We start from the raw sequence: 23161 nt of genomic DNA on the forward strand, positions 1-23161 counted from the left end.
ACATCTTTATCAATGATCTGGACGAGGGGATCGAGTGCACCCTCAGTCAGTTTGCAGATGACACCAAGTTGTGTGGGAGTGTTGATCTGCTTGAGGGGAGGAAGGCTCTGTGCAGGGATCTGGACAGGCTGGATCGATGGGCTGGGGCCAATTGTATGAGGTTCAACAAGGCCAAGTGCAAGGTCCTGCACTTGGGCCACAGCAACCCCATGCAATGCTACAGGCTTGGGGAAGAGTGGCTGGAAAGCTGCCAGGCAGAAAAGGACCTGGGAGTGTTGGTTGACAGCTGCCTGAATATGAGCCAGCAGTGTGCCCAGGTGGCCAAGAAAGCCAATGGCATCCTGCCTTGTATCAGAGATAGTGTGGCCAGCAGGACTAGGGAAGTGATCGTGCCCCTGTACTCAGCACTGGTGAGGCTGCAGCTCGAATACTGTGTTCAGTGTTGGGCCCCTCCCTACAAGAGAGACATTGAGGTGCTGGAGCGTGTCCAGAGAAGGGCAACGAAGCTGGTGAAGGGTCTGGAGCAGAAGTCTGATGAGGAGCAGCTGAGGGACCTGGGGTTGTTTAGCCTGGAGAAAAGGAGGCTGAGGGGAGACCTTATTGCTCTCTACAACTACCTGAAAGGAGGTTGTAGAGAGGTGGTGGTTGGTCTCTTCTCCCACGTAACAAGTGACAGGACGAGAGGAAATGGCCTCAAGTTGCGCCAGGGGAAGTTTAGACTGGATATTAGGAAATTTTACTTCACTGAAAGGGTTATCAAACATTGGAAGGGGCTGCCCAGGGAAGTGGTTGAGTCACCATCCCTGGAGGTATTTAAAAGACGTTTGGATGAGGTGCTTATGGACATGGTGTAGTGGTGGTCTTGGTAGTGTTAGGTTTACGGTTGGACTCGATGATCTTAAAGGTCTTTTCCAACCTATATGATTCTGTGGTTCTGTGATCTACCCCAGCGGTGGCTGATGCCTCCACCCAGATGGAGCTGCTGAAGGGACAGGCTGCAGTGCAGACCTCAGACGGCAGGAAGTGCCTAGACCTTTCTCCTGGGGCAGGGACAGGCAGCAGACCTGCCTGCAAAAGGTGTGCCCAGGTAGAGGGCCTCCTGCAGAGGTGGCTGAGCTGCAGGAGGCGGTGAGAAGGCTGCGTAACATCAGGGAGGCTGAGAAGGAGTTAGATAGCTGCAGTCTGCAATGGACCCGCAGACCGTGGCCAAACAGCCAAAAACTCCCCCACCGGCACACACAGAAGGGAGGGGGGCCAGTAATGCAGAAGAATGGACTGTTGCAACGGTGAGGACCAGCAGGAGGAAGAGACTTCCCCTGAAGCCTGAGATGCCCTTGCAGAACCACTTCACTGCTCTGCAGACTGAAGAGGAAAGACCTGTCACACCAGGAGGGACGCTGGAGCTGAGTAAGGCAGCCCAATCTGCTCCCTGTATAACAACCAGTGCAGCTAAGAAAAGGCGATGGCTGATAGTAGTAGGCAACTCTCTTCCGAGAGGTACGGAGGCACCCATTTGCTGAGCTGACGCACTCTCTAGAGAGGTGTGCTGCTTACTGGGGGCTCGTATCAGGGGTGCCACCAAGAGACTACCAAGCCTCATACAGTCCACTGACTATTATCTGCTGCTGTTGTTTCACGTGGGCATCAGTGATACAGCCAGGAGAAGTCTGAGGAGTATCAAGAAGGATTACAGAGCCCTGGGAGCAACAGTAAGGAACTCTGGAGCGCAGGTAGTTTTTTCATCAATCTTTCCGGTCAAAGGGAAGGTGCTTGAAAGGGCCAGTTGAATCTGGTGAATCAACAAATGGTTACAGGACTGGTGCCACAGCCAGGGGTTTGGCTACTTAGACCATGGGACTCACTTTGAGAAACCTGGTCTGCTAGGGGCTGATGGGGTCCATCAGTCAGAGAAGGGGAAGAGCATCTTCAGGCTTGCCAAGCTGGTGAAGAGGGCTTTAAACTAAAGTTGCCAGGGGAGGGAAACCTCAATCCATCCCATTCCTACCAGTTTGATGCCAGTGCCAGCAATAGATGCCCAGAGCCTGGAGAAGGATCACAGGTCAGCAGGAGAGCACCTGAAGAGCAGTACAAAGGAGTTCCAGCCAGTAAGTCAGCTTCATTGGGGACCCAACTTAAATGCCTCTATGCAAACGCACGTAGCATGGGGAATAAACAAGAGGAGTTGAGATGTGTGCACACCTGCAGGGCTGTGATCTTACTGGCATCGTGGAGACATGGTGGGATGGCTTCTATGGAGTGTTGGAATGGACAGATACAGGCTCTTTAGGAAGGACAGGCAGGGGAGATGAGGAGGGGGTGTCGCCCTCTATGTCAATGACCAGCTGAAGTATATGGAGCTCCACCTGGGGATGGATGAGGTGCTGACCAAGAGCTTATGGGTCAGGATTAAAGGGAGGGCAGGGACAGGTGACATTATAGTGGGGGTCTGCTACAGGCCACCTGACCAGGAAGACAGAGTAGATGAGGCCCTCTATAGACAGATAGGAGCAGCCTCATGTTCACAAGCCCTGGTCCTCATGGGCAACTTCAACCACCCTGATATCTGTTGGAGGGACAACACAGGAGGGCATAAGCAATCCAGGAGGTTCCTGGAATGCGTTGATGATAAATTCCTTCTCCAAGTGACAGAGGAGCCAAGGAGGAGAGGTGCTATGCTGGACCTTGTTCTCACCAACAAGGAGGGGCTGGTGAGGAATGTGAAGCTCAAGGGCAGCCTTGGCTGCAGTGACCAAGAAATGGTGGAGTTCAAGATCCTTAGGGCACTGAGGAAGGTGCATAGCAAGCTTACTACCCTGGACTTCAGGAGAGCAGACTTTGGCCTCTTCAGGTGTCTCCTTGGTAGAGTACCATGGGATAAAGCCCTGGAGGGAAGAGGGGCCCAAGAAAGCTGGTTAATATTCAGGGTTGGTATTGGGACTGGCACCGTTTAACATCTGTGTCGGCAACATGGGCAGTGGGATTGAGTGCACCCTCAGCAAGTTTGCCGACAACACCAAGCTGTGTGGTATGGTCGACATGGTGGAGGGAAGGGATGCCATCCAGAGGGACCTTGACAGGCTTGAGAGGTGGGCCCAAGCAAAACTCATGAAGTTCAACAAGGCCAAGTTCAAGGTCCTGCACATGGCTCAGGGCAATCCCAAGCACAAATACAGGCTGGGAAGAGAATGGATTGAGAGCAGCCCTGAGGAGAAGGACTTGGGGGTGTTGGTTGACGAGAAGCTCAACATGACCCGGCAATGCGCGCTTGCAGCCCAGAAAGCCAACCGTATCCTGGGCTGCATCCAAAGAAGCATGACCAGCAGGTCGAGAGAGGTGATTCTCCCCCTCTACTCTGCTCTCATGAGACCCCACCTGGAGAACTGCATTCAGCTCTAGGGCCTAACATAAGAAGGACATGGACCTGTTGGAGCTAGTCCAGAGGAGGGCCATGAAGATGATCAGAGGGCTGAGCACCTCTCCTATGAAGACAGGCTGGGAGAATTGGGGTTGTTCAGCCCGGAGAAGAGAAGTCTCCAGGGAGACCTAATTGCAGCCTTCCAGTACCTACAAGAAAACTGGAGAAGGACTTTTTACAAGGGCATGTAGTGATAGGACAAGGGGTAATGGCTTTAAACTGAAAGAGGGTAGATTTAGATTAGATATGAGGAAGAAATTCTTCACTATGAAGGTGGTGAGGCACTGGAACAGGCTGCCCAGAGAAGCTGTGGATGCCCCATCCCTGGAAGTGTTCAAGGCCAGGTTGGATGGGGCTTTGAGCAACCTGGTCTAGTGGAAGGTGACCCTGGCCATGGCAGGGGGGTTGGAACTAGGTGATCTTTAAGGTCCCTTCCAACCCAAACCGTTCTGATTCTATGATTTTAAAGATAGCATTAGACAGAAACTAAGCAGATCTGAAGACTACAAAGAAAGGCTGGTTGATTTTCATGTAGATTATTTAAGATACCTAGGAACTTTAGGGCTTCCTGCAGTTAGCATCAAGGCTTAGTGGGAGGTGCTTCATCACTGTGCCAGAAATGATGCTTCAGGTCAACTGAGAGTCCACTAAGGATCACAGTTTGAGAACTCTGGATCTAATGGCAAACAAATGGCATCAAGAATGGCATCCCTGATAATAACATAGGGAAAAGGCAAAATGTGGGAACTGGGACATGTTGTGTTAGGAATGTTGTGAAAAGGACTTTGTGAGGACTTTGTGTGTTAATCATATATCCAATATATAGCTGGCCAATGGTGTAGCAGTCATTTGGGGAAAAGGTGAGCATAAGTATAACATCTTAATTACTGTTAGTTTGTTCTGGTTTATGCTTCCTGCTTCTGTGGTTCCATGATCAATTATTGTCTGATCTGAGCCAGATTACTGACATGAGACTGAATTGAGAGCTGATGCTGAGTAGAAAATCTTCTATACTATGTTTAAAAATAGTCATTTTATGTAAGTAGCTTATCTGAAGGAGAAGCTGTTTGGGCTAGTATGAAATGAAACTGTAGGTTCTATAAAAGTACAGAGTCCTATCTGCTCTTTATTACCAAAGCACACAGATGTTTAAGCTGATCCCATATTTTGGGTGAAGGAGGGATTTTTTCTAAATGGTTTCACCACATTCAACAAAGAATACCTCTAGACTAATCCTGTGCTTTTAATCTGTCAAGAAGGAGCAAACATGAAAGGGGTATTGTCCTGGTTTCAGCTGAGATAGAGTTAATTTTCTTTATAGTGGCTGGTATGGGGCTATGTTTGGGATTTGTGCGGAAAACAGTGTTGATAATACAGAGATGGTTTAGTTGCTGCTGCACTGGTCAAGGACTTTTCAGCTTCCTGTGCTCTGCCAGGCACAGAAGAAGCTGGGAGGGGACACAGCCAGGATAGTTGATCCAAACTGCCCAAAGGGCTATTCCATACCACATGACGTCATGCTCAGTATATAAAGCTGGGGAAGAAGAAGGAAGGGGGGACATTTGGAGTGATGGCGTTTGTCTTTCCAAGTAACCACTACGCGTGATGGAGCCCTGCTTTCCTGGAGATGGCTGAACACCTGCCTGCCCATGGGAAGTAGTGAATGAATTCCTTGGTTTGCTATGCTTGCGTGCGCGGTTTTTGCTTTACCTATTGAACTGTTTTTATCTCAACCCTCAAGTTTTCTTACTTTTGCTCTTCCGATTCTCTTCCCCATCCCACCGAGGGGGAGTGAGCAAGCGGCTGCGTGGTGCTTAGTTGCCAGCTGGGGTTAAACCACGACAGTCCTTTTTGGCACCCAACGTGGGGCTCGAAGGGTTTGAGATAATGACAGATTTGATTGGAATGTGCCAGATAGAATTTATAGCTGTTATTGCTGTTTAGCTATTAATCAGCAGGCTTCTGTGCTTGCCATAGGCTTGCTTGCCTTACTGTATGTTAGAGTCTAGGGCTCGTTAGTGGCTGCTTTTTGCTTTCGCTGCTTGCCGTGCTGCTGTACTGCTTATCATCTTACTCTGCTGTGCCTGGGAACATTTTGATAACAGCAATGGCCTTGCGCCTGGGCTGGCAGATGGCCAGGGCATTGCTGCTGTTTCTGTGCTGCTGTACTGGACAGGCTGGAACTCCGGTGTGAACTCGAGTCGAAGGGACTGTGACCTGTGGATGAATCCACGTGGGAGCAGGACACCCCGAAGCGTCTGTGCCCATGGATTAGCCCATGCCAGAGCAGGTATACCTTGAAACGTCTGTGGCCATGGTTATGTCTGTGCCACAGCAGGTATACCTCTGAAGGGATTGTGGTCCAAGGATAAGTCCACGCTGGATAAGGTGCACCTCGAAGCATCTGTGGCTGTGGATAAAGTCCATGCTGCAGCAGGTATACCTCGAAGCATCTGTGGCTGTGGATGAAGTCCGTGCTGCAGCAGGTACACCTTGAAGCATCAGTGGCTGTGCATGAGGCCATGTTGGAGCAAGTTTACTTCTGAAGCTACTGCATTCTGTGGATAAGTCCAAGCTGGAGCAGGGGCAAGGGGAGGACTTCATTGCAAGGACTTCACTGCCTCTTGTAAGGCTTCTCCTCCATTTGTTCAGGTGGTTCCGGCTGTAGTAATTCCTATAACATGCAACTCAAATCATGGGTTACAACAATTTAAAGGTATATCCATTACAATGTCCACCCCTGGTCCTTTTGGGCCAGGTTATAGGGTTTAACATTGCAATGAACTCCTCCCCTTGCTCCTAGCCTGGCTAGCAACAAGGGGTTCCTGCTATAGTAATTCCCACAACATGCAACTCAAATCCCGGGATACAACAATTTAAAGGTATTTCCTTTAAATTGAACCATCTCTCATCACCTTTAAAATGAACCATTTCTGTATTATCAACACTGTTTTCCGCACAAATCCCAAACATAGCCCCATACCAGCCACTATAAAGAAAATTAACTCTATCTCAGCTGAAACCAGGACAGGTATCTATAAGGTTGTTTGCAGGCAGATGAAAGCAGGCTCTGTCTGCACTCTGGTGTGTCTGAATCCTAGCCAGCTCTGAACTTGAAGCCGTGTATCCACTTTATCAGGATGTTATGTCCAGACCAGTATAACCTGCAGCAATTATGAGTTCAGGCTCAGCATTGTGTTCACCTGATGATATGGCTTGTGGTTTGGAAGGGACTTGTTCCCCTCTGTTTAGAGTTCAGACAGACAGAAATTGCATCAGCCTGAAAAATACTATCAAGGTGTACCCTCAGTGACTCTCCTCCCTGTGGCTCCTTGTGGAAAAAATAAATTTTCTGATTTATGAAGGAGTTCTACAAGTCCATCCAAAATGTTCTGTGTTTTAAACAATTTAATGCAGTACTCATGGATTTTGTTTATTTCCTTCCTTTGTCTTTGGTTAATGTAACACCTAAATAATTTATATAATAGACTTTTGAGTAACAAGTGCTTTTGAAGGCGTAGAGCACATACTTGTTTTTAGTTGCCACATTCAGAAAAAGCAATATGAAAAAAAGAAGTTGTATTGTGAAAAACGCAGTTATATCAGTATTCAGTGTCTGCGCATTCAGTTAGCACTCGAGCCTAATATGTTTTATCTTCAGGAGAAAAAAAGCCTTTGTTTAAGAACCAGACTGCAAAACACATGGAATATGTTTGCCCCCCACAACGCAGCGCGTATGTGGCCAAACCATGAAATCAGCACGGTGTCATACAGAAATACTAATTCTGAATCACAACTGTTTAACTGTATGTGGTTTTTTTCTTTTTTTTTTTTTGGAAGTGCTTTTGGAAATGTTGTACATTGCACAGTGTAGAAAGAGTCTTTATATTTGAATGATTTGTTTGCTGTATGTAAAGAAACTTTATTGCCAATTTTCTCTTACAAGTCCACCTGTAATTCCATTATAAGCCTCAGGAGAGTTGGTGATCACTTGCCAATGTTCATGTAGGGTATCTGATTAATAGATCTCTGTGTATTTAAAGTTGCTTAATGCTTGCCTTTAAAAAGCTTTGTTTATTCCTGCTTATAGTTTTTAGCTGTTATTTTAAGATTTTTATGTGCTTGCTGTCTATCCCAGACTTAAATATTTTTTTTTTTTATGTTTCAGTACACTGGGTCAGTGATTTTCAAGAACAAAATGAGTGATGCTGCCAAAGTTAAAGTTTAAAACCATCTTTTAAATAATTCTGTTACATCTGTTCTTTGAAGAAGGAACAGAAACAGTCTGATATCATTTGAGCTGCACAGCCTGCCTCTAACGTCTGTATTAGAGTTGTATCTTTTTTTTTGCAGCATTCCTTTGAATTTAGTACAGAAGATCCTTTGCAAAGAGTAAATAAGTAGGTTAACCTTACCTCCTTGCCTGCCTAGGTTAGCTGAGAGGCATAAATGAAACTAGGGAGTGAATGGCCCTCACATGCCATATTGGAAAGAATAAGACAGTATTTAAATAAGTTGACTGTGGTAAAGATAGGTGCATCAGACTGATTTGAATGGTGCTGAAAATGAATGAATTCTGTTGTCGTCAGGGGAATGGTTTAGGGTTAATTCTGGTATAAATAAATAAAAAGGTTCCCTGTATCAATTTTTAAAACTGTTTTTAATTTTTGTCTAATTTCCAAATGCTTTTCTTTTGTTTAATTTAAGTGGGCTCCTTTGTTTGGAGTCATCTCTCTCAGCTCCTGGAGACGGATGATCCATTGAAGGAGCACCTTCGAGATTCTATTCCTGATGAAATCCTTAGCAGAGATTTTGAGCGGGAGACATGGAAATACTCCTCATATTCCGATGTCACGTTCCACTCAGGTATGTGGAGTTTTAGAACTTAATGCTTTGTAGCATATGGAGTATTAAAGTCCCACATGGCTTTTCTGGTCCTTTACATGTTGCTCCAGACAATTTTAAATTTTATGACTCAATAGTACCCAGATATGCAAATGTAGGCTTGATTCTGCTCTGACCTTAATTGGATTATATCAAATGTAATGCTAACAAGCCAGGTACCATGCAGCTTTGCCTTTTGTGAGAAAGGAGAAAAAGAACCAATGAACTTTTTAGATTATTTTTGTGAACACCAACTATTGATTCCTTCCTTAGTGAGCTTCCTTTGCAGCAACAGGGGATTGAGATGTATTTTTTTTCTTCTGATTCATGTGCCTTTCTTGGCATAAGAAAAGATTCAGACTAATTCCTTCCTGTTTTACTATCTGTTCATCATTTGTTTTTAGCAAAAAAGCTAGATAATATTTTTCAGAGTAACATTTTGATTTTCTGTCCATCTCTTCCAGTGCAATTTTGTACAATATATATTGTAAATGCTTTTCTTTTAGTGCTAGTCAGGTAATAGGCTTTCAGTAATGTCCATTAAAGTCTTTGCTATACTAAAAAGTTAAATAATTTCACCTGTTGACTTAATGTTTTATTCACCATCTTCTTAATGAGCAGAGTTGCAGTTTCCCAAAGAACGATGAGACTTGCAAAGTGTATGAGAATAGCTGATCTCCAAATGACAGATGTCTGATATTTTCTGTTGCAGCTGGTGCAGGTGCAAATATGGAAGCATCAGTGGTCTTTTCTCCTGCATCTTTTCTACCACGGTCAGTCATGACAAATTTGACTGTTCACCTTATGGGGCAGGCTATAAATCTACTGGAGGCAAGTTTATGGAATTTTTTTTTTATCCTCCTACTCAAGGGACACTTGGTGTATTGAAGTAAAAAGAAATATTTTCTATTTTCCCATTACAGTTCCTTTACCAAGGTATGCTTTTCACTGCTACAGCAAAGTTACCTCAGACTGATGACTCCTTTGTATAATGGACTTAGTCGTAATAAAACCACTTTTACTCTGATAGTACCATACGCTAGCCAAATGAGTTATATTCAGCTCTTGCTGTTGATTCAAATGAAAGGTAGAAGTCAGTGCTTTCTGAGATCCTGTTTAGGATAGTAAGATTTCTTCAGTTGACTTACAGTGGAGAATAGGTTGGCTTGGGTACACCGTTCCTTTAATACAAGAGATAGAGTCGTGTATACCTAACTGAAGTCACTGTTTTAGTCCCATTGAGCATCCAGTGCTTGGGATATTTAAATGGCCTGCCTGCAACCTCATAATCTTTAATTGTGCCTCTGCTGTGCCTCCAAGAGAAAGCAATGTTTGGCATATGGACTCTTTATTGCAGGTAAAAATGTGTATGTGAAAGAAATAATTTAATGCAGCCTTCAGATCTCAAGTTTAAGTTTGCAAGGGAATAAAATATTTTTTTCAGTGTCATATACCCTGGATTTATGTGTGTTAGTAATACTATTTTAGTCAAACTTCCAAACAGAATCTTATTTCAGGAGCACTAAAAGGGTGCGTTATTGTTTTCCAACCAAAATACTGTTTGTAACATGCTAAAATAGCAGTAGCTCAAACTGTCCCATCATGGTGTAAATGAAGCAGCACCTGAATAAAAAAGGATTTTTATTTTGTACTGAGCTTCACGTAATCACCAAACTGGAGAGTTTTTACTGGAAAGATTTAATACTGAAATATCCAGTATTGGATGCTGCATGGGGTAGGATAATAAACTTTGTAGACCACTGTGATCTTGTATGGCAAATCTTTCTTTGTACAAAAACCTAAAGGTTGCATCTAGATGTATTTTTTTAATTTCTGCCTATAGAACTGGACATGGCTTATGCATCTCATTGTCAGGCTTTTCAATGCTGTATGCTTTCCCCTAGGTTGGTGTACAATTAGAGAATGCTGAAGCTCTCGTGCAGAAGATTTTTGGGCAGAAGTCTGCTCCTTTCAGTGACCGTTTTTTTGCAAACAGTAATGAAAGAAACCACAAGTCAGAAAACCCAGTGGAAACAACAGGAAAAGTCAAGCAGAGGAAGCTGACTGTGAAGCAATACAGCCCCACTGATCATCTTGTGACCAAGTCTGGCAAGCCGAAGTTGAGAAAAGCTAACCAGAATTGTCCTGGGAGAAAGTACAGCAAGATGAGTGAGTTAGTCAAAAAGGTAACTGACTCTGTAGATCTTGGAAAAATTAATGACATTCCCCGGTTAAACTTAGGGCCCCATCTAGCATTGGACAACTGCTCTGTATTACTGTGACTCCTTTGCGTGAAGCATTTGTAACTTGTTCCACTCACTTGCAGAGAACTTCACAGCTGCATAAAATACAAAGCAACAAAGAGCCAGATCTTCAGTTTTTCAGATTGTTTTATTGTCTCAAAACAGTGACTCTCAGCCAGGGGAATATGTTGCCTGCGTTTTGGGCTTCCTCTCCTTATTTGAGCTCTGATCCTTCTTTATACTGAAGTCCTTTTGTCTATTGACTTCTGCGGCACTGAAAACAGCTGCTTGATGTTAAGTTCCTGAGTCATGCTGTTTGCAATCTGACTTCCCAGTTTGATGTCAGATGTTACAGTGGCCCTTTGTGAATTTACCCGTGTTTGGAGAGAGCTGTGTTCTATGTATATAACAGGAAAGCTTTGGGAATTGACTTTGATTGTTGATGTATTATCTGGAGAACTTGGGGGCCGTGATTTATTTAGTTTGTCTTAGACCATCTCTCTTCTTGGGACTCGTCGTCTTAGAGTTTCTTCTTACAGTGTAAGCTCATGTTCATGTTGTGTTGCTGTTGTATTGATTCATAAGGAGGGAAGATGTAAAATTTTACTTCTTAGCAGTTTATTTAGCAATCATGGCACCCATAATGTATTAATTGAGATTGTATTTTTCAAAGCTTCATCTGTTTGTGGGTATGTATGGCAATACTTCTCCTTTTGCCCAGTCATCTTAGGAGTAGACATTACCTGTGTTCATAGTGAAAGTCAGCTGGCATGATATAGAGCTGAAGTTTAGCTGGAAAGAACAGTTACTAATCCAGGATCCTAAGTGGTCTTGGAATATTTATAAAAGGGAGCCTAATGTCTGTTTACTAATAACATAGCCTGCACTGAGGAATTGTTTACTATGAGTTTGAACAGAAATTAATATAAACATCATTCTCTTCCTGATTTATTTCTTTATCACATGTCAGTTCACTGAGAGAACGGTGAGAAAGGAGGTGCTGAAATGTGAGCTAAGCATGAAAATCTTTGGAAATGAACTTAGCTTCTTGGATTGTGAAGATTTAAGAAAACAAATGAAACATTATTCTTTAAATATGGCTGAGTTGGCTGTCAAACTTCTGAAGGTAAAAGGCACCTTTTTTTCTATTTAAAAGTAAATGCCTTGAGAAACTACTTCCTGACAGATATGTAAAAGATACAAAATATTACTTACTGTTTTTCTAAATTGAACTCTAAAAAACACCAGTATGTATTGGGTTTAAACAGCATTCAATACATTAGGCAAGGACTTGTTCTGTTGTTTGATGGTTCTTATCTCTTGCTTTTCTCATTCAAATCCATCCATGCTTCAGTGAAAACTAATTCTTTCTTTAACTGGGGTAGGACTACTGTCTAACTCATGCCCTGGCCAGGTGCAGGATTTGGGCTGCTTTCTACCTTATTTCCCAGATCAGCTCAGTTAAAAACACTTTCACAGCAGACAAATGCAGTGGATAGTTATATCTGGAAAAATTATTGAATGCTGACTTTATTATGCAAAATAAAATTCTGGTTTTTGTTTGTTTGGGTTTTTTCACCATAGGGGCAAGAAGTCCAGTTTAATAAAAGGCTGAGTTTGGCCACTGAAGAATTGCAGTTTCCAGCAATTTCAGGCTTTCCTGTTCAGCTGGCAGTCAATGCCTCAGCAGCAATCAACGTAAAAATCAAAGGGAATGCGGATTTCAAACAACAGTCAAATTTCTTTCTAAATGGATATATCAAGCCAAGGTAATAACTGCTGCAAAGGTGTTGCTTTCACATATTCCTGATGTCAAACAGCAATTCCTGATGTGAAAGTTTTGTGTGAATGTCCATTGTAATCGATTAGGAGATTCCCGAAGAACTCAAGCAGTCATCAGCCTTATATTGCTGAATGGTTGCTATGCTATAAGGACAGCAGTGGTTTCCTATCCTGTCTGTCTGATTTTGAACTCCATTGTTGTACTTTTCCAGTTAAGATTCCTCCTGTCTCTAAATCAAATTCTTAAATGCTTGCATGCAGATCATCTTTTGAATGCTTTACCTGTTACAGGGAAGGCATTTTGGATTTTTCTCAGGATCAGACATGCAGATACAGGTTCTGGATCTACAAACCAATGGATGATTTAACCCTATGTTTCCTTATCTGGCTATTGTAGCTTTTTATAGATACTGAATACATTTACTAAACTTCACTAAGTGCTGTATAGGCAGAGATAAACTTACACCATGATACTCAATGCTAATCGCTTTCCCTTTCCCGATATTTCATGCTGAAGTCTGGGTTCAAATCCCTTACTTAGGAGATATAGTAAAACTATACTTCAATTTGTATTAGAAAGTGTACATATAATTTTGTCAGTTATTTCCTGAAACAAAATAGTCATCATGATTTTAATGTTAGAATATACTGTGTTACAGCATCAAACTCTATGTATTTATTGAAGAGGATGAGCAGCCTATGGTTTAAATTAAGTGCTTTAAAAAGAAGGTGCTTTTCATAGAAGAATATGTATCAAATCTTTCAACAGCGCGTTTGTCCAGCTTTCTGTCCAAATGGGAACTGTGGGGACTCTGGGACAAGCTGGCCTGAGCTGGCTAACAGGAATGAGGACATCTACTAGTCTTGATGGGGGAATCCAGGTAAAAAAAGGGCAAGAGCTCAAAGTTTTCTTGAACACTCCAGAAGAATCAATGGAGATAATTAATTTCAGGTAAGATTAAGCAAGGACATCTTCCTAAATAGTAACCGTGGTAACTTTCTTGATCAGAACTTAACTGGCAGGCTCATTAATACAGCAGAAATATATTTTGTCAGAAAACAAACTCTTTCAGTCTGACTCATAGTCCAAATCTGCAATTCAGAAGAAAAGGAAAGGGAAATTATTCTGTGCATTTTACATTGTTTTACCATAAAAACATACATTCTTCCACTGAAGTGAAATACTCAAATCAAAGCCTTATGATAAAAGATGTAAATGAATTTTTCATACTCCCCTGTTTTTTCCTACTGAATGTCAGTGCTGTTTCTGGAACTTTAGTGTCCAAAGAATCTAGTTCAGGGTATTAAAGTGATGGAGGAAAAGATTAGCATTACTTCTACAGATGGTATTTAGCAAAACACTGGAGTAATTTGGAATATCGTACTAACAAGGTGTGCTCATACCCTTCTGGTGAGTTTTTACTTAGGTTCTTTAATGTTAGGTAAAGGTTACACTGTGAAATACCACCTCAACAACTGTCAGATGTTAAGCAAATGAATTACTTGCGTTAATGCAAGCTAGGCTTTTTAGCTCTTTTTTTTCTGCTGGCTTTCTCCTTTCTTTGAAGTTCTAGATTTGATAGAAATCCAAGTAGAAGGCACTGAGGTCATCAGTGTGATGACATATTGTAAATGACATGTCAACCACGTGCCTCTTGGACATGACAACAGATGAATGAAGTATTTACAGATTGTCGTTCCTTTGTGTTTCTCTTGATTTGGGACATTGCGGTACTATGGGATATGCAGTTCAGAAAAGAGCTAAAAGACTCTGGACTTTGCGTTTAAACCATCCATTCCGTTAGGACTCTGGGAAACTTACTGATGTAATTCTCTTTCTGTCAGCTAGGATGGATGACAGACCAGAGTGAAAGTCAAAATAATTACAAACCTGTATTGTGCATTATTTGAACAAAAGACTGACTGTAGAGTCTATTAGATATTGCATTAACTCTCTTGTTCTCATTAAGTGCAGAGACCATGATTCTTGTACAAGCAGTTCAGTGAAGTTCTGAAGTTCTGCAAGAACTTCAAGAGTGGAACTAAACTGATGTCCATACATAGCCTAAGGGAAAAAAAATGTCTAGAAGCCAGGAAGTGAGTGGAGTTGTAGTAAGTGGACCATACTAAATCGCTCAGAACAGAGAAATCTAATACTGGCTGTGAGGAACTGCAGAAGAATCTCAAGATAGTGACAGATTAAACATGGAAACTGTGGATAAAAATCAGTGCTAATTAGCAGAAATGTAGACTGACCTTAGCAGAACTTAATCTTTCTTGCTTTTCCCATCCAGGAGAAGATGGGCATATAACTGAGAATTTTGTTTAAATATTGCTGTAACTTTAGCATAATTGTTTTTAAGTGACTGTTTGAAATTCTTGGTTGTAGCTCTAAACTCTACTTCATGACGGTGGATGAGACAGAAGATATAGATGTTTTCCAAGACCACACAGAAACCAGATCTTGCACTAGGGAGGAAGGTGAGTCTAGCTATCATGTTTGTCTTAGAAAGCTTGATAATTCTGAAATGTCCAGAACAGATCATTTTATTCAGTAGAATTTCTTTTTTACATATTAATTCTAAAAGGTCTTCAGTGCAATGTTCATTTGCATGTTTTCTTTGTTGTTCTAACTGAATGTTCGACTGTTATCTTCCACCAGTGTCTGAGATTATTGGCTGGCAGCTGTGTTCTGAAATGTCATATCCTGACCCAGCCAGTGGTTTGGTTTTCCCCCTTAGTGGACCTTTGAGAGTGGCTGTCACATTAACTAAGCAAGACAGAGGCCTGCAGCAGTACATTGTGGAAGGTGCATATAACTATATTCCTCAGGTACTATTATGGCATGCTTTACTTTGGCTTTAGTTTTAGTTTATTATGCTGATGAAAGAATGGTATATCTCAGTACTGTATATTCAACTTAACTGGCTTTCAAGGTCTACATTATTATTATTTCCATTCCCATTATAGTGGAAAAATATATTGAAAACAAGTTACTGATGCTGATAGTAGGTACATACTATTTCCATATACGAAACAGCACACATGAATATTAAGTCATTTGGTTAGATAAGACTGGTAGAGCTGGAAATAGAGACCAGGATTTTTGACTTGGTGCCCAGTACTAAACAACCTGGCCTCACTTTGATGACTTGTTTCTCTTTGTGACAAAAAAACCTCGAAACCCAAATCATTAATTTACATTAAACACCTTGTTTAACAGCAGAAGTTAGGCTCCAGTGAATCCACCCCAGAAGGCTGTCAGTTGTTTTAATATGTTCATTTGGGCAAGCCCGGGGAAGGAATGGTTTTCAGCTTCTGCAGGGGACAGTAAGGATTTATGGCTTTTTCTAAAATGATAGTATAGGTGTTTAACACAGGCAGTGGCTGGAGTATTATCTTCTCTCACAGCCCAAGTGTGCTGCTGGGCTTGAGCTAATTCTTTTTACTGGGAGACAGTTTGGGCTTTGGCTGTATTCAAACACTGCTCAGTATCTCTAAGACAGTGAGATAAAAGCAATAAGCAGAGTAACTTTCCTGTCGTGATTTTGTTTTTCTGACTTTCTCTAATACAAGCAGGAAAGGGAACAGGCATTTCCTTCTGCCAGAGAGTCTGACGTCTGTAGGCAGGGGGAAGGCCGAAACTGTCAACTAAGGCACCCACTGCAGGGTCATGGCGCTGTGTACCGTATCCCACTGCTGACACCAGAGTGTAAGGGCTTCAGGCAGCCCTGCCAAATTCTAGTCACTTAGGCCTGAGCTATAGAGCTTAAATTTATAACTGGAAGTGTGGTCTGATTTTCCATAAATTTTGGCAGGATTCAGCATCATTTCAAGAGAAGGTCAGTATGCTGTGAAATTCAAGGTGTTCAGACAGCGTTTCCCAAGACAAGCACTGGACAGGGAATGGAAAATACACCCTGGGAAAAATAGAAATTTCTTGCTGAAAATCTTGACAAGCAGATAGGTGAAAAATTATTATAGTGGTGAAGGTGGCTATGATCATGTGATGTAACTCAGTGTGATAGATTGTTTTCTAAATGCTGTGCCAATTGCAAACGTGGTTATCCTTTCTTTCTTCCAGGAGAATTCATGGATCCCAAATGAAGCTGTCCTTCACTTCTTCATTGGGACGCCAAAGTCAGACTTGAAAAGAGATGTTGGTGTTGACCTAAATTTTAGTGTCCCACAGAAGAAATTCAGAATCCGATTTATACAACCTAAGAAAAAGATTGAGATTGATGGTAGGTTTTTCAACTAAGAACCAGATCATCAGTTAATGTCAGTTAGGAGAACTTCATTAGAATTAACAGAGCATATCAATACATTTCAGTCAATAATCTAATGCTAAAACTACATTATTGTGTGATAGCCATTCAGTTTACTGCTTTAGGTAACACCCATTCCCAGTGGTCTTTCCATTTTGGTTAAGACTATTTTGCACAGTCAGAGGTTCAGTACCTGGGTCACAAACTCACGTTAAAGAGGAAACCTGTTACCAGTATATATGAAGTTAAGGCTGAGGAACACAGTGGATTGTTCTGTAATCTTTTACATGTGCTGAACTGGCCTTACTGTTCCTGAATTCTAGTTTGCTGTATGCTGTTAGTTATGATACAAAATTACTTGTTGCCAAATCAGTTAAGTACTGACTATGCTATTGCAGTGCATTATAATAAAAAGTAACATTTCAATCACAGTGTAACATAGAAAACAAAATCAACAAACAAATTGATGAAATATAAACTGATAAATATATGGTATAATATAGACAACATATTTCATCTTCTTTGACATGCTGGTCACGTGATGTTTTGTTTTGTTTTGTTGTGATGTATTCTACCATATCACATATTTAGAGTTTGTCCCTCCGGATTTTTTTTTTTTTTTTTTTTTTTTTTTTTGATCCTGGTTATTTTCAAATGGATTGCATGGAAGATTTACCTACACTGTGCAAAGCTTTGGGTGCACAGTGTTCTGAGCTCATGAAATGTCTCCACAGCACAACACAGCTTACAAATTTTAGCACAGGCCTAAAGGAAGTGTATCACTTCCAGAATCACTTCCAGAACTAAGCTGGTTTGTTGGAGACAGCTTCATTGCCTGTTCTCTATTAGTATTCTCAGAATGTCCTTTCAAAATGAGATGTGTATTCTGAGGACACTTCAATGCCTTTGCAAACTCTGTTCCTAACTTTTTTCCTTTGCTCTGATATTTACTACATTTTTACTCTGTAAATATATTGTTCACAACAATGGCAACTATTATTTTGGGTACAGTTTTATGAAGCATCACTGAACAGTATATGTCCAGAAAAAGTAAACAGTTTTATTTTTCTCCAAGGGAGAATTGAGTTTTCTAAAAATTCACGAATTGGACACCTGGAGCTGATAGTAGATGACCAAGATGTATATTACATTAAGGTATGTTTTCAGGTCATGAGCTCTCATACTAAGATGAATACTTAAATAAAAGCACAGAAAAGAAAGGCAATGAAAATCACACATATTGCAAAATAGTTCTGTGCGCAATCCATCAGAGAAATTACCAGTTCTCTTTATACATATTTTTGAGCCAGACTCAGTGCTAAATTGCTGTGTTTTAAAAGCTTTTAAGGCATGGCTTCTGCAAGTAATCTGAAGCAATTTTTTCATATTCAGACGTACTCAAAAACCTTTGGGTTGCTTCCAGTGTTAAGTTAGTAGAGAAGGTCACATTGACTCCTGTGGACTTTCGCTCATTACGTGCATATGTAGTCACACGTTTTTTCAGACCTGTATTCTGAGCATGCGTAAAGACTTTGAGTAAGCCCAGGCTAATTTCTTCACTTCTGTGGACTCTATAGATGTACGAATCTCTAAGATACTGTTCTTTATATCACAGAATTTGTTTTTTAAAGCACTGGGAATAAGCAAGAGAATGCCAATGTTTGAACTCTGAAATGAAAAAGCAAACAAAAATGCAGGTGGGAGTTTATCACTGAAACTCTGCTTACATTTTTGTTTATATTCCAGGACTTGAACAATTTTTTCATTATGCAATTGATACCCATAGCAGAATGCCATGTCTTATGTGGGCCTCCAAAGCCAGTCGGTTTCAAACACTACAGTGAGCACATTATTTAACAGATTTTTTTTTTTCTAGAGTAATATTTCAAAGACTTTTCAGATGTTTCTCATGAACCCAAACACTAATTAGTGTTGCAGATTGTTGCATTTGTATTTAGTCCAACCTAAACCTAGTTACCTACTGTGAAACTGCCAGTATTTTCAGTAAGACCGTATTGTTTTTTGGCCCAGTATTGTAACATTCTTAGTGATTTCAGTCACTACTGAAGCCAGCAGGAGGTGAAGGAAATAGCATCTCACACCACTGTGATTTTTGTATAACTGGAAAAACAAATCCATCCTTCCTCCCCATTATTTAGTAACAGCAAGTTTTATGATTTGGGGGGATAGAAGGGGGGTTGTTGGGTGTGTAGAAAAAAATCTCTTTTCGTCCTCCTCTCATCTCATTTCTGAAATGCCCAAGTCTATACTATTGCTTTCTCAAAACTTCATCAGTTTGTACTGTTGAGTGGCTTGGGTTTTGTTTTTGGCTTTTCATTTGTTTTTTTTATTCTAGGGAATGACAGATTTGCAGATGCTGAGTGGAGAGCAGACATACATGACCCAACTGGAGGTAAAGCTGATAAAGCAAAGCAGTCCTATCATTCTGTCAGGAAACATCACTAAACAACTTGGCAAGAAGATAGCTTTTTCAGTATCCCTGAATAATTTATTGAAGGATGCTGCATTTCTTTCAGGTTAGAGGACAATAAGTATTTGCCATATAAATGTAAGTTCTGGAGCCCTTATATATTAGGGTTGCCTGGTTTTGGACACGTATTTCTAAAGTTCCTTTCAAATCAGTAAGACTGCTTTTTAAAATGATTATTCTTGATAAATTAGTACTGATATGTATTTCAGAATAATAGCAATTATAAAATAAATTGGTTTTTAAGTCTGTTTTTAATTGCTGTTGAAGAGGGTGGAAGAAATAAGATGTAAGGAATCACTTAACAAAAAACCGCCAAAACAATAACAGCTCTTAAAATTTTCTGGTTTTCACTTTTGTTAGTACAAAACAGTGCAGAGACACATATATGTAGCTAAATGTCTCTTAAAACCTGTTGTTCTAAAAATCTTGAAATCTTTTTTTTTTTCTCACAAATACACTAAGAGGAAAACAGAAGAGAAAGTATCAGAAAGAGGGCTTTACTATTTGTATAACATCAATTCGTTAAAAGGTAAATTAATACAGTGGAATAAACCAGTAACTTAAGGCTCTCGTTTTTTCCTTAGTATTTCTTACTGTAGTCTCCATGTGGCAAAGACATTGAAATGTCATAGGATTACGCAATATTTTAAAATAAAACTAACTTTTAAGGAATGCACAATGCCAGTTTGGTTTTTGGGAGACCATCTTTTGGTGAAATCTTCATCCTTAGCTTTCACATGGATTGCCAGTGACTGCATCTAAAAACGGTTCTGGTCTGATTTCAAACTCTTATCCCCTGAGAACTAGGCTGCACCAGTTCTGTTGCAAAGCCACAACCTTGCTCCAACTTAATGTAGAAGTAAATATCCACATGTTCACATGTTAGGTCTTAGTTCATTGAAAGATCAGTCTGTTAGAATTGATTTCCTTTTAGAAGCAGCTTTGGCTGGGTTCATGTCACTAACCTTCAAGCAGTATCTGAGAAATATGGTATACAGGCTGTATATGTAGTTGGAGAAAGAGACTGAACATCTAGCTCTGTCTTTTTTTTTACTATAAAAGGAGTACATCGTGGAGTTCCTCAGTTAGATGAGACTGAATGCATTTGTGTTTTTCCCACTGTAGTATTCCTTTTACTTGCTAAACTAACTTCATGTTCTACCACTGCGTAATCACTTCTACTCTTTTTGTAGCATTTCTGGAGAAAAAGGTTGATGATAAGCTGAGACAATACTCATTGGAAGGGGAGACTTACCTTCCAGGTGTTCTTGGAGTTCACGTCATCGGTCTTCTCCAGCAGCGTGAAGGCTTGTGGTCTCATGGTTTGAGGATAAAATACGGGCTCTTAGGTACAGTGAAAAGGAGGGAAAGTAAAAGCATTCTGTTTGCCTCATTTTTCTGCAAGTTATTTGCCTGTATCACTAGGACACTCTCTTAACAAGAAAAATTTCAGTTGTTTTTTAAACTGTGATCTGAGACCTAGGAAGAGTTTCTCTTTTCACTGGGATAAACTTTACTCTTTGAGTCTGCATATAAAGAACAATTCATTTTTTTAATGTGCTTTTCACAAGCATGTCCAACATTTGATTAAAAATTACTTTTTCAGTGGGAATTGCTCCTAATTAATTTGTGTTCTCAGGTGCTTATACAAAATGAATGGTTGCATACATACACTTAAAAATGTGAGCGACTGTTTCTAGGAAACAGTTGGCTGTGTTCTCCTGGCTGCAATGTATGAACTGTGCATTAATTTTATTGGACAAAGCAGGTGAACATCAGTACAATTATATCAAGGTTGAATACTTGTAGTAGCTATTCATGATAAGCGTTATAGGGTGACTGTATATATAAAGTATGTTGCACAGTCAGAGAGAGTATGTAGCAATATGAGTGGTAAAGTTTTCTTAAACCTACACAGGTATGACCTCATAATTTTGCTAAAAATGGCATGCTGATCAGAATATTTTATACATACAAACAGAAACATACCAGAACACTTATAACAGTATTAGATGATGTCTAGCTATAGGTAGGTAATTATGAAGTCATATACTTAGAGCTTAAGTCATATTTTGATATAAACCCAGTTTGGCAACTGTTCCACCTGAAGTGGTCAGCAAGTGATTCCTTGTTGAAGTACTGGATTTTAAGGAAAAAAAAAAAAAGGAAAAAAGTAATCCAATCCCACTCATTGGTTGAAACTTCAGATTCATTATCTTAAGCTTTTTCTCAGTTACCACAAGGGCTAGTAGTTCATTATTGGTTTTTGTTTAAGATGTAATATCATGTAATGTCATGATGCTGGGAGCTGAGTGGTAACAGAAAATCATCAAATATCGTGAGACCCCAAGAAAGCTGGAAAGGTTGATCATTATTAGTTTGTAGTGCTTTTACTTCACCCAGGTAAAATTCCATTTAAGTAATAAACTTAGTGCCTGCTTTTATTTATTGATTGATTGATTGGTTGATTGCTTCTGAAGAAAAAGAGAGTGGAAGAACATGGAAATATGGTACACATTTAAGGAGAGCCTTTGCTTTTCTGAAACAAAATTGGCCTAAATCATTGGATCATTTTCATTCCATTCTTAATACAAACCAGCTGTTTCCAATTGTCTGAACTTAGAAACATCTTAAATTTTAATAGAGTATAAAGTAAACAAAGGTCCAAACTCTTACATGTAAAGCCTGTAACATGGCTGTTCCTAGGATTTTCATTTGTATAGCTTGTGGAAACAAATCCAAATTTGCAATGCCTAATGCCTTCTTTCCAAAGTTTTACAAATTGTTTTGCATATACAACATGTCTGTAGTCAGAAGTGCAAAGCTATTGATTGCTGTTAGGCTGGACATATGTGTAGCAGGAGAATAAGTTCAGGTGTCAGAAGCAGTGTTTTGACACAACATTGTAGTCTGTAAAATGTGTCTAGATCTTGAGCAGAGAGTGAAGATAATTCTTGAGCTGAACTTCATGGTAATGCAGTTATACCAGTATTGGTACCAGTCTTCACAAACTTTGGTCAGTACCTTTAGACTGCAGAACATACTGCCAGAGCTTTTACATGAATTAAATATCTATTTGTCTTTGACTTTTTACTGTGGTACCGTTTCCATTTTCATAGATGTGAATCACTTATCTAGCAAATACAAACTCACTGTTCTTAAATGCATGTTCACTAAATGTGTGCTTTCCTTTGGATTCGTAGGATAAATCAACAAGTATATATCTGTAAAAATAAACAAATCCCACTTTAATGTTTTTGAAAAACAGAAACCTTGAAGCCAGCGCTAGATTTATACCATTAACATTTTGAAAGTTTACTTCTGATTTATTTGAATAGGTAACTTTGTGATTTAACTTGAACAGGAGAGGCAAAAAATCTTCATCATGAATGCAGTATGCGGCAAAAGATTGAAGTGGAGACAGGTGCACATGGCACATACAAACTTGATATTGGGCATGAATGTCACTGTATGCAGACTCCGACCTATAATCACAAGGTAGAGATACTGACCAAAGCACTTGCATACTTATGTCCTGAGTACCCTTGTGTCACTCACATACTGAGGGGCTTAAACAGAGCAATACCTAAGATGTCATTTTTGGATCAGACTTTTTCTTCTCATCTTGTTTCTCTTTGCCTTCTGTGTAGACAAAGGTACCTAGTCAAGTTGCTAATTTGTGCAGTCCATTACAGCTGTAAGTGATGGAACTCTCCAGTGGTGTCATTTTTAATGTATTAATTCACAGAACTTCTGCAGAATGTTTGTTGTGGAAAATTTTTGTTATATATAAAACAATAGTATTAATAAGTTTATGATTTATCTTGTTCTATCCTTCTTGTAACTTGAAGTCAGGAACTCTCTGCTTATTCATCAGAAGTTGTATGTCTGGAAAATAAGGCATTTTACAATGTTTTGTATTAATTTTCTGGTTCAGATTTGTATGCTTTCTTAGACATTTCAGTGTGTGTGACCCTTCCAGGCAGAAAAGCAGATCTGTTTAAAATTTCTACCTTTACAGATGGCACGAAGACAAAGGTTAATTTAAAGGCAAATCACCATTAATATATTACTGGGT

At 40.2% G+C, this 23161-nt stretch overlaps 1 protein-coding gene across 1 annotated transcript in view; it reads left to right on the top strand.

Annotated features, from left to right (window-relative positions):
* The window catches only part of LOC142415850 (uncharacterized), a 105553-nt gene that overhangs the window by 24805 nt on the left and 57587 nt on the right, over positions 1 to 23161 (top strand). Inside the window, exons 13-25 of the mRNA XM_075514669.1 lie at positions 8123 to 8281; positions 9012 to 9130; positions 10204 to 10485; positions 11513 to 11668; positions 12127 to 12311; positions 13094 to 13276; positions 14714 to 14805; positions 14987 to 15156; positions 16409 to 16568; positions 17668 to 17747; positions 18949 to 19129; positions 20277 to 20432; positions 22448 to 22581. Coding sequence (XP_075370784.1) covers positions 8123 to 8281; positions 9012 to 9130; positions 10204 to 10485; positions 11513 to 11668; positions 12127 to 12311; positions 13094 to 13276; positions 14714 to 14805; positions 14987 to 15156; positions 16409 to 16568; positions 17668 to 17747; positions 18949 to 19129; positions 20277 to 20432; positions 22448 to 22581 — 2057 coding nt within the window. The remainder of the gene's footprint in view (positions 1 to 8122; positions 8282 to 9011; positions 9131 to 10203; positions 10486 to 11512; positions 11669 to 12126; positions 12312 to 13093; positions 13277 to 14713; positions 14806 to 14986; positions 15157 to 16408; positions 16569 to 17667; positions 17748 to 18948; positions 19130 to 20276; positions 20433 to 22447; positions 22582 to 23161) is intronic.

Source organism: Mycteria americana, chromosome 12, assembly GCF_035582795.1.
Source record: "Mycteria americana isolate JAX WOST 10 ecotype Jacksonville Zoo and Gardens chromosome 12, USCA_MyAme_1.0, whole genome shotgun sequence".
Taxonomy (NCBI): Eukaryota; Metazoa; Chordata; class Aves; order Ciconiiformes; family Ciconiidae; genus Mycteria; species Mycteria americana.